This window comes from Drosophila sechellia, chromosome 3L (assembly GCF_004382195.2).
Source record: "Drosophila sechellia strain sech25 chromosome 3L, ASM438219v1, whole genome shotgun sequence".
NCBI classification, from domain to species: Eukaryota; Metazoa; Arthropoda; class Insecta; order Diptera; family Drosophilidae; genus Drosophila; species Drosophila sechellia.
In genome coordinates this window covers 18,916,961-18,934,496 of record NC_045951.1, presented here as the reverse complement: position 1 = coordinate 18,934,496, position 17,536 = coordinate 18,916,961, and the positions used below count along the sequence as shown (strand labels likewise).

Here is a 17,536-nt window from a genome sequence, read left to right as displayed (position 1 = left end):
TTTGCCACTGCCACTGCTGCCGTTGCTGCTGATGCTGCTCTTGTTTTTGTTTTTAATTAAGTTATAAAATATTAATTTGCCCTGTTTTTATGGCTGTTTGTCCGCGTTGCGCTGCTGCGGTTGACATGCATTTTGTGGTCGGAATCGCTCATTCCCGATCCGCAGCCTTTTCCCATGCATCCATCCTCCAGGGTCTCGGCCAGGAAACTGTCATCCAGTTTCGGCCAGGTTTATTGCTCCTCCAGGCTTCAGCCGTGGAGCATTCATCTTAAACAGCGAAATATTCGCTTAGTAAAGAGCAGTTACACCCAATGATAAAGAGAATAAATGTATTTTAACAAGTATTTGTTTTAAATTCTTATAGTTTCCTTTGGATATCCTATGCCGTTGCATATATTTTCCGTTTTCCGTTTGTTAAAGTGGAGTTTTAGTCAGATCTGGTTGCCTTTTAGCATTTCACGCGTCATTTAACCCTCTTTGATTTGCCGCCCTTTTCCATCATATGCAAGATGCTCAGATTTCCGAGGCGCCGAGGCTGACAACCGTTGCCAGGATTCGAGATCCAGGACTCCGGCTCCAGATGCGTCTGCTCCTGACTGTAATTTGCGTTGGCATAGTTGGCTGCGTATTCGATTTCCCTCATCGGTCACTGGGCTTGCCTGCTCCTGATTTGATAGGAAACTCGGAAGTCACCTTCTTAACGAGCTTTAATCCTTGCGCAGCTGTTACACCGGCCAGATATTGGGTTAATGCTGGCTTAACCCAATTTCATCGAGTGCCTTTGATAACTTATTAATTAAATCAGCTTGTGGCAGAGTTCGGAAAGTATTGGCGCCAATTGAACTTTACCTTTAAGAATTAAACTTAATTTATGGCAAATGAAATAATTACACTGATATAACAGTGAATGCAACTATCAAAAATTTAAAATCATTTTCAAAATACGACTTAAATGTATTCTTTATATTAATCACTTTATATATTTTGGTACATGGGAACATTCTGAATTTAAAGCAAGAAGTCGTAACTAAACAGGGATAAATTTAAAATATTTAACCAGAAATTTCGAGAGCTTCATTCGCCCCACTGCAATTTCTTATCTGCGGCATGAGCAAGGTCCTTTAATAATCCTTTTAGGGCGCTTCCCGCCTGACTTATATCTTCATCCATTTCACTTATTCATTGACAACTTGATAATCCCCGCCTGCAGCCGTTAATCCAGCTTGCTTTCCACTTCCGCCTGTTCGTTTCTAATCTCAATTCCACAACCTAACCCAACTTTCATTGCTGCTGCTGCTTTTGCTAAGGACTCTAACATGACAGCTGTCATATGTTGCCATCCCCTACATGTATAAATCCTGTGGCATGTATGTAGAGCTGTGTGTGTGGCACATTTCCCAGCATATTTTTTGTATTTTGCAATCCTTTGTCTCTTTGTTTTGAGCGCTGCTCTTTGTGTCTGCCATTCAATATTTTCACGCACCAGCACGTGCTCTGCTCTCCCTTTTGCTCAACCTCTCTCTCCCCCTCTCTTTCGGAAAACTCAGCTGGCGAAAGCTTTTCTTTTTCTCCGCTCTTCGGCCAGCTGACTGGAAACTCCGCTCAGATGTTGAATAAAACATTTGTCTCTCGCTTTTCCTCAATTTTTCCTGATTATCTGTGCGAGAGGTTTTCTATTGTACTGCTCCACATTTGCTCGCTGTCTTTGGCTGCGTGTGGAGCTCCAGTTTTCCTGGAAAAAGCTGCTTTATGTAAAGGAAAGTTTTGTCTTTTGATGACGTAAACTCCTGTGCCATATTCATGCATAATTTATGTTTTTTTAGCACTAGATCTGGGTGATATCCTTTATATTTTGAGAATCTTTTAAACTATTTGGCAGTGTGTATTTCATATTTCTAAAGATGATTATAATTTAAATTGGATTCCTATACATAAGACAAAGATTTAATGTTTGGAAATTAAACATATATTGTTTATATATAGAATATAAAATTCTTTGTAATTTTCTACTATGTTTACTTTGCTGTTTAAGCTTTCCAACTTTAATCAAGGGGCAATTAATTTTCGTGCGCGTCGGTCATTAGCTACTTTAGACAATAATTCAATCAGAGTTTAAAGCACCGCCCACTTCATAATAAATAACAACATAATCATAATCAATACCTGTCAAATGCATAAGCTGCCAATTGAGGGCAGTCGACAAAGAAGAAATACAAATCACAATGGCTGCGAGAACAACCAAAACAATAACTCGACATCCGTTTTGCTGGCCCTTCAGTAATGACATTTTCAGCGGCGCGAAGGAAAAGCGGGGAAAAGCTGGGAAAAGCGGAAGAGCGAGGCAGCGAGCAAGCTCATTAATGTTGTTTTTGTCCCCTTCTTTCTATATTCCGTTTTTCTTGGCTGGCCAAACTACTTCAATTATTTGCTTTGCTTCCATTTTTGCCATTGAATAGAATTTAACGCTCATTGTTTGGCTGTTCCGCCTGGGACCGCTTCCTTTATTTTTTCTCAATTTGCCCGCCATGCAACCCCATCGTCATCATCGTTTGGCTGCCTTTGTTCTACGCTAATTAAAAGAATTTCCAGCAGGTGTTTGTGGTCGGTTCAAAGCGGAGAAGAACGGGGAAAACGGGCGGTAGTGTGGAGTGTGGAAAGTGCAGGAAAAACTGAAAAAGGTCCTTGCATTTAAGCCATCGCCGGAGCTAACAAAAAAATTATCAGTTCGAACGCCTATTTTTAGCAAATTGACTTGAATTGATCCGAGATGACTTCATTTGTGGGTCAGTTGGGCCCATATTAGATTTATCTTTGCCTGCAATTTGCCAGGTTAATTTAGCCCAAGTTCTTCTTCGGGAGCACTTAAAATTCTCTTTATTCGCACAGCTTTTTGTGTTCCTTTGTCATGCACTGGCCCAGAAAATGTATTTCTGTATTTTTCCCATTTTTTAGGGCTATTTCTGGCGCTAGGCATTTGCATAAAATGCTTTTCGAAGGAACACAAAACAGGGAGGAGCAGACGAGGGGGTTTTTTAAACTTTCGCCGTGTGTTTGAGGCAAATGGGAATCCCCCTCCAATTGCGGCGGATTTAATTTTTTTCCATTGGGGTACTCGCTGTGGGTATCTTTGGCAGCTAACGAAGTGTAAATATTTACACAGAAGCATCTGATAGAAGTGGTTTAAATTCCATTTGAGCCGCAAAGTGTTTCCCGCAATCATCTATTTGTAATTTGTTTTTAATGTGTGTAGCAAAGAACTTTGTTTTTGTTTAGCCATTATTCGGGAGGTGTCTATCTGGCTGGATTTTCAAGGTTGAATAGTCCTTGAATGGATTTATCACCTGTGATGGATGCGACGGGGGCGAAAGGTTACTCAGATTTGCAATACAAAATATTTGCATATACCTCGGTCTTCACAATTCACTTCCTTGCAGTTGATTGTAATAAATAAATGTTTATGTATTTTAACATTACTCGTAAAATATTAGATCCCACGAATGTTTTATTCAGTAGCCCAATACCTTTTTTTAGATTACACATCTTGTCTTATTATGAACAATGCGTTAACTGTTAGGCCTCTTATACTTTATAAAGTCATTCCTTTAATCATAATCCCATTCACCGCACTCACCTGTCATTTAGTATGAATATGAATGAGGGGCTCATACAATTAGCCGGCTAAGGAGCTGAGCCAAGCCTTTCGTTTATGTGATTTCGCTTATATGTGTTCTAAGATCTTCATCCATCCATTTAATGAGCCCAGCGACTAGACGACTTAAGCAAAATACTCAAGTCATGACCCACCGCAACCTTGTATTCTGCAGCAGTTTTCACACCACTTTCCTTTCAGCACGGGGATTTTGTAATTTCAATATAATTTTCTTTCACGCACACAGGCACTCGCACATTACGTATACGACCTGGTGACGCAATGCGCTTGTGGTGAAGCCAAGATGGTATGTTTCCGTGTGTGTGTGAGTACTTGCTGCAGCTGCTTTTGTTTGCTAATATAATATTTTGTAGCATACTTAGGAGCGCCGCGCGGGCTTGATTTTCCACCTCTCCACTCCGGGATTTTCCTTTTCTGCTTATTTGTAAGCCTTTGCAGTTCACTCAACTTTTACTTTGGCCTGGTCGGTTACCTGTGCAAAGTCTAGACGAAACTCCGGCGCACAAGCGCTCGTATAAATACCGACTTAATATGATAGACGCGTTGGAACCCTTTTTACTTTATTTCACATTTCTTTGCTCTGTCCCACCCTGCCATTCCCATCGTGGCTGCGTTGCTGTGGCAATTTAAGCAACAAACACTAAAACGATAACAAATTTCCACATGCCAGCGCTGAGATTACAAATTACGACACAAAACACAAGCCATGGTCGTGGCCGAGAGGGATGATGTTCCAGAGGGGGTGCGTTGCATGCACCACGTTGGGGGGTGGCGTCATAACTTCAAAACAGTTGCAATTATATAATGAGGCTCCGAGTCGGCGCTGGAAGTTATACAACATATGTTGGCCGATCCCTGGCCTTTGTGTGCATCCTCTCAGAGGGTTGATTAAGCGGTTAGAACACATGGATATGTGGGTCTGGTGTTTCTGACAACTGCTTGGAATATAATAATCCTTGTCCTAATAATATATGTCAAAAGGTTGGCAAAGCCACAAAAAACTAAACAAATTGCTTAGATATAAGTTATTAAATTTCTTCATGAAATAGTATATCGATACGAAGGCATTGCTTTAAATTTCACAACGAATTGAAAAGTAACTATGGTTACTTTAAGCGAGAACATGTGTTAATCAATTAATAAAAGCCACTTTTTTTTTGCTTTTGAAAAATAATTAGGATGCTTGTAAAGAGAAATATTTGCTTAAGCTTTGTAAAACTAGCGTCGCATCCCTCTTCAACGCATGTGAGTGTTGGTTTTGCTTCTTTTTCAGTTTATCACACATATCCTGCGGCGCTTTTTGCGAATCCTTTTCAAGTTTTCGTGTGGGAAAAGGGCTGTGAATGGTGTATCTCAACTTTTGCAACTATCGGAAGTCGTTAACGCTTTCACACAAACGGCGGTGGTGGAAGAAACAGTAGACGGCACAGTAGGGCAGTCCCAGCCCCAGTCCAACCACCCAGCACCTCATCATTAATGGGAACGGCAGCAGTTGGCTCCTTTGCTCCTCCTCTGGCTCCAGCCATCCATCCATCCATCCGTCCATGCGGCCCACACTATCCAAATCTTTCGTTTTGCTGGTCAGGGGCTGCCATGTTTGATTTCTTGCTTTATATGTAGGCTAACTTGTGTTTGCCGTTGTCAACTTGCGAGTTTCCCCCCATTTCTCAGCCTGATCCGAACGTCCTACTACGCCCACAATGTTGGCACATTAATTAATTGAAATGCTGCCGGCCATGCGAGAGAGAGGGAACTATTTAGAATGAAAGGGACGGGTACACAGCACGGCAGAAAGGGAGGGCAACACGCTGTACAAGTGTGTTCTGCTTGTTAGTTTAACTAGCGCCCGGCAATTAAACGAAAATTAATTATGCTACCTCGGAACCTTGGAAGCCAAGGAGCCTCGGGCAAAAAAGCGTTAGCCTTGAACTTAGCAACCACAATTTAGTGAAACATTTGTAGACATTTGTACGGGTAGCGAAAATTACATAGGGAGTTAAATTTTACATATCCTTAACCCTTTATCCAACTTAGCCAGCACTTCAAAGCTAGTACGGGAAATCTGCTATTCTCACGAGTAGAATGCATTTAAAAAGTTAACTGATACACTAGAAAATGCATTTCTTGGATGGATGAGAGGGTTAAAGTTGTAGAAAAGCATGTTAAAATTTAATATGTATAGGCAGATATTTGACTTTCGATTTTCTGTTAAGAAAGGAGCATAATAACTAACAACTATAACACTTTTTTATGTGTATGATTTTATAAACCAATATACAGTTCTGTTGGCGATTTTAAAGCACAGATGCCAAGGTAAGGGTTAAGATGGTTTATCCTTCCTGGGGAAGCCAATCAGCTGTCTTTTCTCGGCTGCCGAGGCCAGCGGAAATGTGTAAATCAGCCGTCGCCTCCAGATGCCCTGTCCATGTCCCTTGGCCTTAGCCCTTGCCCTGTTCCCAATCCCTTATCCCTGGCTAATACCTACTTAACTTTGACTTTGGTGACAGGCGACGGCTTTAATCAATGCCACGTCCCTGCCACCAGCACAAGGTTAAAAAGTTCGCCCTGGCCATCTTGTCCCCAGCCACGCCCCTTCAGCGATCCCCACTTTGAATGGCGAGGTGGATGACAGGGTAAGGGGGCGTCAAGGAGGCCGCGAAAACGTTGGAAATTCATAATCCGCGCAAATCATTTTTCATTTTTTCTCTACTTCCCGGCAAAGGCAGCGTGAGTTCTGGTCATCAATCAATTTCATGCTGCTTGAAGATGTAAAACTGCTTAAGTTACGTTGTACTTACATTTCACTTCACGGAGTTCTAGTGGTCTAAAGCTTCCATCTCCCCTCCCATTAGCTTTTCGATCCACATCCATCTGACTATATTTTTTCCACATTTTGCTTTGGGTGTGTGTGTGTCTAAAAAGTTGGAGTCAGGCGAGCATAAACTCATTTCTGTGCCCACTAATGGGTCAAGGATATGAGGGGTGGACTGGACTACAAGGAAAATTGTTGAAAAGTGTTCGTTAACTAAATTTTTATCATTATTTTAATCATTTTTAAGTTTATAAAATATATAACATAGTTATCTAGAATTAGTATATTGCTTATTTCACCACCCATTTAATGCACCGAAAAAGCGTGTCCCCAGCCTCATAAATCCGCAGGACCTTCTAGGGCATTTATCCTGGCCATCATCCATCACCGTTCCCTTCACACTTGTTAAGTTTTCGCTTGGTCGTTACGTTTCGTTAGTCTCGTCTGGCCAGCTACTTCTCCCAATTCTCCGATTCCGATGCCTCCGCCCGATTTGGGTGCAGATCCTCCGCCGGAGAGCCCAAGCATCCAGAATATTGGTCCGCCCCTCTGGCTCTGCCTGCATTTCCATTTTCCGGGCCACCTTGTGTCGCTGGTGTTACATTTTTATGATTTATGCCTTGGTCGGCAGTGTCATGAGCCCAATTAACATTTTGGTCCTGTCCAGCGGACCAACATTTTCTGGCTTGTCAACATTTTCGGAGCTCGTTTTTTTCGGTTGCCTTCTTCTCGGGTTTTCTTTTGATACTCGTAATTTGATTGCTAACTGAGCTCTATTGCATTTGCCACTGCCTGCTTTCTGTGCCAAAAGTTCACAGCAATTATTTGCATATGGTAGGTCCCTTGGGTGGTGTGGAAATTCGGTGGCAAAGGAGGTCCTTTGTCTGGGTAGCTGGTTGGCTGGGTGGCTTACTGGCGTGCTTGCAACTCTCTTTGCTCATTTGTTTTTCACAGTCGCCGCACAAAGTAAATTTTCGAGATGAGGGCCAACGGCTTTTATCTTTTTTGATATTATTTGAGCTTTCTACTCGCGTTTTATCAGCAATTGTCTTGAGTGCAGTGGGTGGCGGGGCGCATGGGTTTTTTTTTATTTTGTAGAGTGGGTCGGGGTTCGTCGGAAACCCCATCAATTAACTTTCTGCAAAGTTTTCGGCGAGCAAATTCCCCAGGTGTGGAATAGCTTGTCTTCGGAGTCATGCACTTTATACTTGTAATCGCTAACAACAACAACACGAACACGCGTGCATAGTTAATAAAAGCTAACAGGCAAATGGCAAACACGATGGGCGTGGCGAGTGGGTTCCACTTTCGAAAGTGCTGCCCAAGTGAGGCGATTATTCGAAAATATTTGTAAGTACTTAAGAAAGATTTCACTAGACACCATAGCAAAATTTTGAAAAACATTTCGTGCCAATTTCGAACGATTTGGCAAAGAAAGGGTATGTGATAGCCGAGGAACTCCACATTTTTAGACCTTACTCTTTTTTTCAATATCTAACATATCCCAATCATAGTAACCAGAATTAAACAGCATTCGTCACGCGCCTCGTGCCGCGATATCCTTAATCACGATACCAACTCTGGGTCACGCACATCCTGTTTAATCTGCCGTTAAGCCAAAACGCCCGCCTTGGGTTCTACTGTCTCGACTTTTGGCAATTTAGTTTATTTATAGCTCGACGAAATATGAGCTCATGTTCGGGCTTATGTTCGCCTCGGGTGCGAGCGAGAGGGCCCTACTAACATGCTCTGCTGACACATCATAATTTCTGTCAGTGTATGGGTGTGCGGGGTGTCATCGTGTTCATGTTTCCAGTTCATGTTGTAATATTTTAATGTGTGAAGCGACAACTGCTGCCGATGTCGTTTTCCGAAGGAAGATGCTCCGGAGGGGCGGCGAGAATGGAAAACCCCCACACAGAATTAGGTATAAATCAAGCATTCTGATAGCATTAATTCAACGTTTTCCCAGAGCCTTATATCATCTCAATATGCTGGGCAGAATCACATTTGGAATGCTGCGGAGAGAGGCGAATTTTTGTAAATCACTTTCAGGAGGAACATAAACATAGGGTTCCAACTAGGGGGAAGAATTCTTAAGATTCAATAACTGCAAGGAGTAAGTAGAAATCTAACAAGAGAGAATGCTAAAGTCGAATTCCCCGACTATCAAATACCCGAAATTTCATAATTTTTCTGGGTTATCGATAGATATTGAGGAATAAAATGAGATAAAAGTTTAAAATTGTTCAAAAGTGTGGGCGTGATCGGTTTGGAGGCTTAAGGGCGTAAGAGTGGGCGTGGCTAAAAGTTGTGTTCCAAATCGATAGAAATTAAAAAAAAAAACATTAACACATTTCTCAAAATTTTGGGCGTGGCAGTTTTGTGCGGTTTGTGGTAGTAAGGGTGGGCGTGGCACTGCGTCTTTGTCTCTAGAATCTGTATGCTGAATCTCAGCCTTCTAGCTTTTATATTTCCTGAGATCTCCACGTACAATACGGCTGGTTCGACTCGGCTATTGATCGTGATCAGAAATATACTTTATATAGTCGGAAACGGGTCGGGTATAATTATATCATCACTTGTCTTACAAATTTATATCGATATGCAAAAAACATTTATACACTCTCACTCAAATGTCCAGAGGCCAAGCTAAACTGTCACGCTCAATCTTTTTGAAAAAGGTTTAGATTCGTTTTAATTTATTGATTTGAACTGTACTCGACTGTAGAATTTTCTTTTGTTATATCAAGGAGTGGTAGAAGCGTTGTTGAAGTTATAAAGTACAAATATTCTTGATTGGGATCCGTAGCAGATTCGATCTAGCCATTTCCGTCTGTCCGTCGGTCTGTCCGTTCGTATAAACATCTCGATTTCAGGAACTATAATATACAGAAAGGATTCAGATTAAGCATAATTATTCCAATGTCTTTGTTACTCGTAGAGTAAGAGGCTATACTATATTCGGTGAAAAGTACGTAATAGGTGAACGGAAGCGTTTCCGACCCTGTATTGTATATATATATTTAATTAGAATCAGACTGTTTACACGACTGTGTCTGACTGTTCCTATGAATGCTGTGATCTCGAAAACTATAAAAGCTAATTAGTTAAGATTCAGCAGGGAGATTTTAGAAACGCAGACGCAACTCGAGTATTTCGTTAATAATAAGCAAAGCACCAATATTCTCTGAATCACTACATTTCTTTTGAAATTTGCAGTTAATTTAGATTCAACAGATTAGGACTGTGATTAAGAAAAGTATCAGATTAGATTAGATTAGATGGCGTTAGAGTGTATTCTCGGAATTATTTTTCATCAATGCTGGGCAATTTTCTAGCAATCATTTTCGTGTACGTTCATCAGAGCCAATTTTTCATTGAAATAATTATAAATTTGAAACGTGTTAAAAGAGAATATACAATTGAATAGCGTTTTCCATCTCCATTTATTATCGTTGTCTCCGAGGTGATCACAGCTTAGTAATTTAGATAAGGAGCGATGCAGAAGCTGCGACGTAGCTCAGTGCTGCGGAGTAAGCCAAAGGCGAGGAGTAGGTCACGGAGCAGCCATAGGAGCGGCCGCGTACTTGGCCACAAGTGGATCAGCCACGGGAGCAATCACAAGAGCAAGAGCGATGCCATTGTAGTTCCGAGTGGTAACTTGACTACTGGCAGCTACCACGACAGCGGGATCAGAGTGAGTCAGAGGAGGAGAGTAAGCCACGTCAACAGTGTAGGCCAAAAGCAAGCCAAGGCAAGGACGGCCTGTGAATAAAATACAATAAGTAAATAGGACAGAAAGCTAAGATTCCAAACTTACGGATTTTAACATTTAACATTTTGATTATGGATATGGTGCTTTCGGTTCGGAAACTTGATCTTGTCACGGCACAACACATTCCATACCACTCTTTATACGCCGCATCGGGACTGCGTCTGTGACCTCAGGCAGTCGAATTCAGTGGCCACCAAGAGTTATTCCACCTTCTGCAGTCAGCTGTGGGAAATCACATAAAATACGGCAAAGTGCAAATGGTAAATGGTAACGGGAGACTGTCAACGCATTTAAACGAGCGCACATTCGGGTATAAATATGCTCCACGAAGAGGAGTGGGATATCAAAGCCTTCCGAAGAAGCAAGACAACGAAATATTTCACCAAAGACACTAGAATAACAATATCCGAATTCCGAGTCTATTAAGCTATACAAATTTATAAAATAAATAAAAATATGAGAACTGTTTATTGCAAAAGTAATATCTTGAGGAACAAAGTGCGGACACACGCAATCAACAATCATTGCCTTATTAATTTTTCACACGTCGCAAGCTAAATACTCTAATGACAAATATTCTAATATAAAGTAATTTTTAAAATTTATTTTGGTATATTTTCTACATAAGAACGTTAGGGCAATGCAAAACAAGAATTTTTCACGGGTTGCCAATTAATCAAATATAATATAGATTTAAAGGCTAAGAACATCTATGGTAAAGGGCACATTTTGTCAAATTTACAATGCGTGAGTACACGTGGGTTGTCTGCTGTCAATTGCTGTAGAGCTCTCCGCTCTCTCGCTCTTGAACAAAAACTCGAGAGAGCCTGGAGCCACCTCTAGAGCCACGCCGAAAAAATCGTGTGCCAAAACATCGTATGGCGTTACGCATCTTGTTATTCTAGTGTCTTTGATTTCACCATGTTCAAATACGTACGTTTTTTAGAAAGGACCCCCAGTCGCCTGCGCTGAGACCGCCACCAGTAGCCAGATTATCGCCAGGAACAACAATGGCATCGATGCTGCTTCTGAGATTGCTCCCGTTGCTGCTCTACTGGTGGCCAAGTACGCTGCTACTCCTTTGGCTGCTACATTGGCCTAATCCTCGCGTTTGGCCAACTCCGCACCACTCAACTACGCGTTTGCTCCTGCGCAGATCCTCTTCTAAATTATCAACACGTGATTACTTACAACGAAATAAATGTACAAATGTAGGTCAAAAATGATGGTGGTGGCAGTGTGATAGGAAACTATCGATAGGATCAGGAGGTCTGATGGCAGGAATGATCGAAAATAAGTTGCTGAGTTGAAATCGAAATGAATGGTAATACAACGAGAGTTGTGGAACGGCGGATAAGTCATTGAAAGTAGAAGTAGTGTTTGTCTTTTCTCTTAAACTTTGTTACATTAAATGATAAAAATAAACATTAAGCAATATTAAAAAATATATTACATGCTTTAACCATGTTTAAAACTAGATATAATCGTTCTTAAAATGAATGTGTTTATAGGATACTCTCACTGATGATTAGGCTTTTCTGGGCTTTCTCCCTTGTTTTCTGCCTTTCAAACTGCCAAACGACGACTGAACTTAAATATCTTTTACATCGGCTATCTTACATTCCACTGAGAACAAAGATATTGTGAGATTAATTGGCAATATAACATGTGATATATCACTTTGTTTTGTGTGCATGGAACTGTGTGAATTCGATGCAGAATGCGTTTATAGGATTCTCTCACTGATAATTAGGCTGTCCTCGGTCTTCTATTATGTTTTAAGCCTTTCAAAACAACCAAACGACGACTGAACTTAAATATCTTTTACCTCGGCTATCTTACATCTTACACTATATGAATTTAAAAGAATCGTTATGTCCGTTTTCTGTGTCGTGGATGGCGATTAGCCGCCCTCTTTTCTTCTTGCCCATAGCACGCAGTCATGTCGATACTCGTTAGAATGAAACTAGGCTGCGGATCCGGGCCAAGACCACCCACCAACCCACATAACCAATATCGCACATTTTCACCCGAGCCTTACGAAATCGTTACAGAATTAATAAATATTCCTGATCAGGATCACCAGCCGAGTTGATTTGTCCATGTCCGCCTTTAGAAGGACAGCATAATGTATATTTTTCTTTGGACAATTGGAATGAACGGCGGGATCTTAGGAACTATTTAAGCTAGACCGTTTGGATTGGGCATGAAGATTTTAGAGGTGTAGGCGCAGGGCAAGGTATTTTGAAGATTGATACCACTCAAACCGCCTAAATTAAAAAAAAAATTTTTTAATTTTGTTTCATATAATTTGTGTAAATTTTGTTCTATCTCCCACTCCCACTAGTGGTATCTGGTATCTGATAGTCGAATAACTTTACTATAGTGTTCTCTCTTGTACATTTTATACCCGTTACTCGTAGAGTAAAAGAGTAAACTAGATTCGTTGAAAAGTATGTAACAGGCAGAAGAAAGCGTTTCCGACCATATACAGTACATACATTTTTGATCAGGATCAATATCCGAGTCGATCTGGCCATGTCCGTCTGTCCGCATGGTAGAAGGTTAAGAATAAGCATGAATGGACGCAGTGCAAGTGTTTTAACCCATATACTCTGTTATTCTACAAGTATATGGATTTTTGCAACTCCAAAGATCCAGTGGTTCAGCAATTTTGTGAGGTCATATAATCGATATAAGCGTTTATATATATTCATAATATATTTATCGTCCTAGATAATCATAGCGTAAACATTTAGATGAGAAATGGTGCAGGAGCAGCGGCGTAGCTCAGTGGTGCGGAGTAAGCCAATGGCGAGGAGTAGGTCAGAGGTGCAGCCAGAGGAGCGGCCGCGTACTTGGCCACTACTGGAGCAGCAACGGGAGCAATCACAGGAGCAGCGGCGATCCCATTGTAGTTCCTGGCGATCACCTGGCTACTGGTGGCGGTCACAACTGGAGCGGAAGCAGCTACTACGGCAGCAGGTGCAGAGTAGGCCAGAGGAGCAGAGTAAGCCAGAGGAGCAGTGTATGCCAGGGGAGCACCCAGGAGTCCAGGCTTGGCAGCAGCGCAGGGAACGAGAGCGAGAACGACGACGGCCTGTGAACAAATCAGCTTGATTAGTTTAATCCTTTGGGGGTCCTTTCTGAAGAACGTACGTATTTGAACATGGTGGAATATTTCGTTGTCTTGCTTCTTTGGAAGGCTAGAAACTGTTTGATATACCAATGCTCTGCGTGGAGCATATTTATACCCGAATGTGTGCTCTGACTCATGATCGCACGCATTCAGTTCATTTAAATGCGGTGACAGTCTCCCGTTACCATTTACCATTTACCATTTGCACTTTGCGTAGTTTATGTTATTTCCCACTGCTAACTGCAGAATGTGGAATAACTCTTGGTGGCCACTGAATGCGATTGCCTGAGGTCACAGAAGCAGTCCCGATACGGCGTATAAATAGTGGTATGGAATGTGTTGGACGGCATCAGACAAGTTCAAGTTTTCGAACCTAAAGCACCAGATCCATAATCAAAATGTTTAAATCCGTAAGTTTGGAATCTTTGCTCGCTGCCCTATTTACTAATCGCATTTTATTCACAGGCCGTCGTCGTTCTCGCTCTCGTTCCCTGCGCTGCTGCCAAGCCTGGACTCCTGGGTGCTCCCCTGGCATACACTGCTCCTCTGGCTTACTCTGCTCCTCTGGCCTACTCTGCTCCTGCTGCCGTGGTAGCTGCTCCCGTTCCAGTTGTGACCGCCACCAGTAGCCAGGTGATCGCCAGGAACTACAATGGAATCGCCGCTGCTCCTGTGATTGCTCCCGTTGCTGCTCCTCTGGCTGCTCCACTGGTGGCCAAGTACGCGGCTGCTCCTCTGGCTGCTCCAGTAGTGGCCAAGTACGCGGCCGCTCCTCTGGCTGCACCTCTGGCCTACTCCTCGCCATTGGCTTACTCCGCACCACTGAGCTACGCCGCTGCTCCTGCACCATTTCTCATCTAAATGTTTACGCTGTGATTATCTAGGACGATAAATATATTATGAATATATATAAACGCTTATATCGATTATATGACCTCACAAAATTGCTGAACCACTGGATCTTTGGAGTTGCAAAAATCCATATACTTGTAGAATAACAGAGTATATGGGTCAAAACACTTGCACTGCGTCCATTCATGCTTATTCTTAACCTTCTACCATGCGGACAGACGGACATGGCCAGATCGACTCGGATATTGATCCTGATCAAAAATGTATGTACTGTATATGGTCGGAAACGCTTTCTTCTGCCTGTTTTCAACTTTTCAACGAATCTAGTTTACTCTTTTACTCTACGAGTAACGGGTATAAAATGTACAAGAGAGAACGCTATAGTAAAGTTATTCGACTATCAGATACCAGATACCACTAGTGGGAGTGGGAGATAGAACAAAATTTACACAAATTATATGAAACAAAATTTAAAAATTTTTTTTTCAATTTAGGCGGTTTGAGTGGTATCAATCTTCAAAATACCTTGCCCTGCGCCTACTCCTCTAAAATCTTCATGCCCAATCCAAACGGTCTAGCTTAAATAGTTCCTAAGATCCCGCCGTTCATTCCAATTGTCCAAAGAAAAATATACATTATGCTGTCCTTCTAAAGGCGGACATGGACAAATCAACTCGGCTGGTGATCCTGATCAGGAATATTTATTAATTCTGTAACGATTTCGTAAGGCTCGGGTGAAAATGTGCGATATTGGTTATGTGGGTTGGTGGGTGGTCTTGGCCCGGATCCGCAGCCTAGTTTCATTCTAACGAGTATCGACATGACTGCGTGCTATGGGCAAGAAGAAAAGAGGGCGGCTAATCGCCATCCACGACACAGAAAACGGACATAACGATTCTTTTAAATTCATATAGTGTAAGATGTAAGATAGCCGAGGTAAAAGATATTTAAGTTCAGTCGTCGTTTGGTTGTTTTGAAAGGCTTAAAACATAATAGAAGACCGAGGACAGCCTAATTATCAGTGAGAGAATCCTATAAACGCATTCTGCATCGAATTCACACAGTTCCATGCACACAAAACAAAGTGATATATCACATGTTATATTGCCAATTAATCTCACAATATCTTTGTTCTCAGTGGAATGTAAGATAGCCGAGGTAAAAGATATTTAAGTTCAGTCGTCGTTTGGCAGTTTGAAAGGCAGAAAACAAGGGAGAAAGCCCAGAAAAGCCTAATCATCAGTGAGAGTATCCTATAAACACATTCATTTTAAGAACGATTATATCTAGTTTTAAACATGGTTAAAGCATGTAATATATTTTTTAATATTGCTTAATGTTTATTTTTATCATTTAATGTAACAAAGTTTAAGAGAAAAGACAAACACTACTTCTACTTTCAATGACTTATCCGCCGTTCCACAACTCTCGTTGTATTACCATTCATTTCGATTTCAACTCAGCAACTTATTTTCGATCATTCCTGCCATCAGACCTCCTGATCCTATCGATAGTTTCCTCTCACACTGCCACCACCATCATTTTTGACCTACATTTGTACATTTATTTCGTTGTAAGTAATCACGTGTTGATAATTTAGAAGAGGATCTGCGCAGGAGCAAACGCGTAGTTGAGTGGTGCGGAGTTGGCCAAACGCGAGGATTAGGCCAATGTAGCAGCCAAAGGAGTAGCAGCGTACTTGGCCACCAGTAGAGCAGCAACGGGAGCAATCTCAGAAGCAGCATCGATGCCATTGTTGTTCCTGGCGATAATCTGGCTACTGGTGGCGGTCTCAGCGCAGGCGACTTGGGGTCCTTTCTAAAAAACGTACGTATTTGAACATGGTGAAATCAAAGACACTAGAATAACAAGATGCGTAACGCCATACGATGTTTTGGCACACGATTTTTTCGGCGTGGCTCTAGAGGTGGCTCCAGGCTCTCTCGAGTTTTTGTTCAAGAGCGAGAGAGCGGAGAGCTCTACAGCAATTGACAGCCCACGTGTACTCACGCATTGTAAATTTTACAAAATATGCCCTTTACCATAGAAGTTCTGACTTTAAATCTATATTATTTTTGATTAATTGGCACCCTGTGAAAAATTCTTCTTTTGCATTGTCCTAACGTTCTTATGTACAAAATATACCAAAATAAATTTCAAAAATTACTTTATATTAGAATATTTGTCATTAGAGTATTTAGCTTGCGACGTGTGAAACATTAATAAGGCAATGATTGTTGATTGCGTGTGTCCGCACTTTGTTCCTCAAGATATTACTTTTGCAATAAACAGTTCTCATATTTTTATTTATTTTATAAATTTGTATAGCTTAATAGACTCGGAATTCGGATATTGTTATTCTAGTGTCTTTGGTGAAATATTTCGTTGTCTTGCTTCTTCGGAAGGCTTTGATATCCCACTCCTCTTCGTGGAGCATATTTATACCCGAATGTGCGCTCGTTTAAATGCGTTGACAGTCTCCCGTTACCATTTACCATTTGCACTTTGCCGTATTTTATGTGATTTCCCACAGCTGACTGCAGAAGGTGGAATAACTCTTGGTGGCCACTGAATTCGACTGCCTGAGGTCACAGACGCAGTCCCGATGCGGCGTATAAAGAGTGGGTTTCCGAACCGAAAGCACCAGATCCATAATCAAAATGTTAAATGTTAAAATCCGTAAGTTTGGAATCTTAGCTTTCTGTCCTATTTACTTATTGTATTTTATTCACAGGCCGTCCTTGCCTTGGCTTGCTTTTGGCCTACACTGTTGACGTGGCTTACTCTCCTCCTCTGACTCACTCTGATCCCGCTGTCGTGGTAGCTGCCAGTAGTCAAGTTACCACTCGGAACTACAATGGCATCGCTCTTGCTCTTGTGATTGCTCCCGTGGCTGATCCACTTGTGGCCAAGTACGCGGCCGCTCCTATGGCTGCTCCGTGACCTACTCCTCGCCTTTGGCTTACTCCGCAGCACTGAGCTACGTCGCAGCTTCTGCATCGCTCCTTATCTAAATTACTAAGCTGTGATCACCTCGGAGACAACGATAATAAATGGAGATGGAAAACGCTATTCAATTGTATATTCTCTTTTAACACGTTTCAAATTTATATTTATTTCAATGAAAAATTGGCTCTGATGAACGTACACGAAAATGATTGCTAGAAAATTTCCCAGCATTGATGAAAAATAATTCCGAGAATACACTCTAACGCCATCTAATCTAATCTAATCTGATACTTTTCTTAATCACAGTCCTAATCTGTTGAATCTAAATTAACTGCA

The 17,536-nt window shown here is 41.6% G+C and overlaps 2 protein-coding genes and 1 long non-coding RNA gene across 3 annotated transcripts; 1 reads left to right on the top strand and 2 right to left on the bottom strand.

Annotated features, from left to right (window-relative positions):
- Nucleotides 1–10,167: 10,167 nt before the first annotated feature.
- Nucleotides 10,168–11,545, bottom strand: LOC116801290. Its single transcript, XR_004361918.1, has 3 exons — nucleotides 11,198–11,545; nucleotides 10,306–10,482; nucleotides 10,168–10,250 (listed from the first exon to the last, which is right to left on the bottom strand). It is a non-coding gene; the product is annotated as an uncharacterized LOC116801290 (long non-coding RNA).
- Nucleotides 11,546–12,992: 1,447 nt separating this feature from the next.
- Nucleotides 12,993–13,456, bottom strand: LOC116801287 (cuticle protein 16.5-like). Its single transcript, XM_032719931.1, has 2 exons — nucleotides 13,420–13,456; nucleotides 12,993–13,360 (listed from the first exon to the last, which is right to left on the bottom strand). Exons 1-2 carry the CDS (start codon nucleotides 13,429–13,431, stop codon nucleotides 13,016–13,018), a joined length of 357 nt encoding a protein of 118 aa, XP_032575822.1. The 5' UTR covers nucleotides 13,432–13,456; the 3' UTR covers nucleotides 12,993–13,015.
- Nucleotides 13,457–13,788: 332 nt separating this feature from the next.
- LOC116801288 (cuticle protein 70, isoforms A and B-like) lies at nucleotides 13,789–14,328 on the top strand. The gene is made up of 2 exons (XM_032719932.1): nucleotides 13,789–13,809; nucleotides 13,865–14,328. Exons 1-2 carry the CDS (start codon nucleotides 13,798–13,800, stop codon nucleotides 14,258–14,260), a joined length of 408 nt encoding a protein of 135 aa, XP_032575823.1. The 5' UTR covers nucleotides 13,789–13,797; the 3' UTR covers nucleotides 14,261–14,328.
- Nucleotides 14,329–17,536: the final 3,208 nt, after the last annotated feature.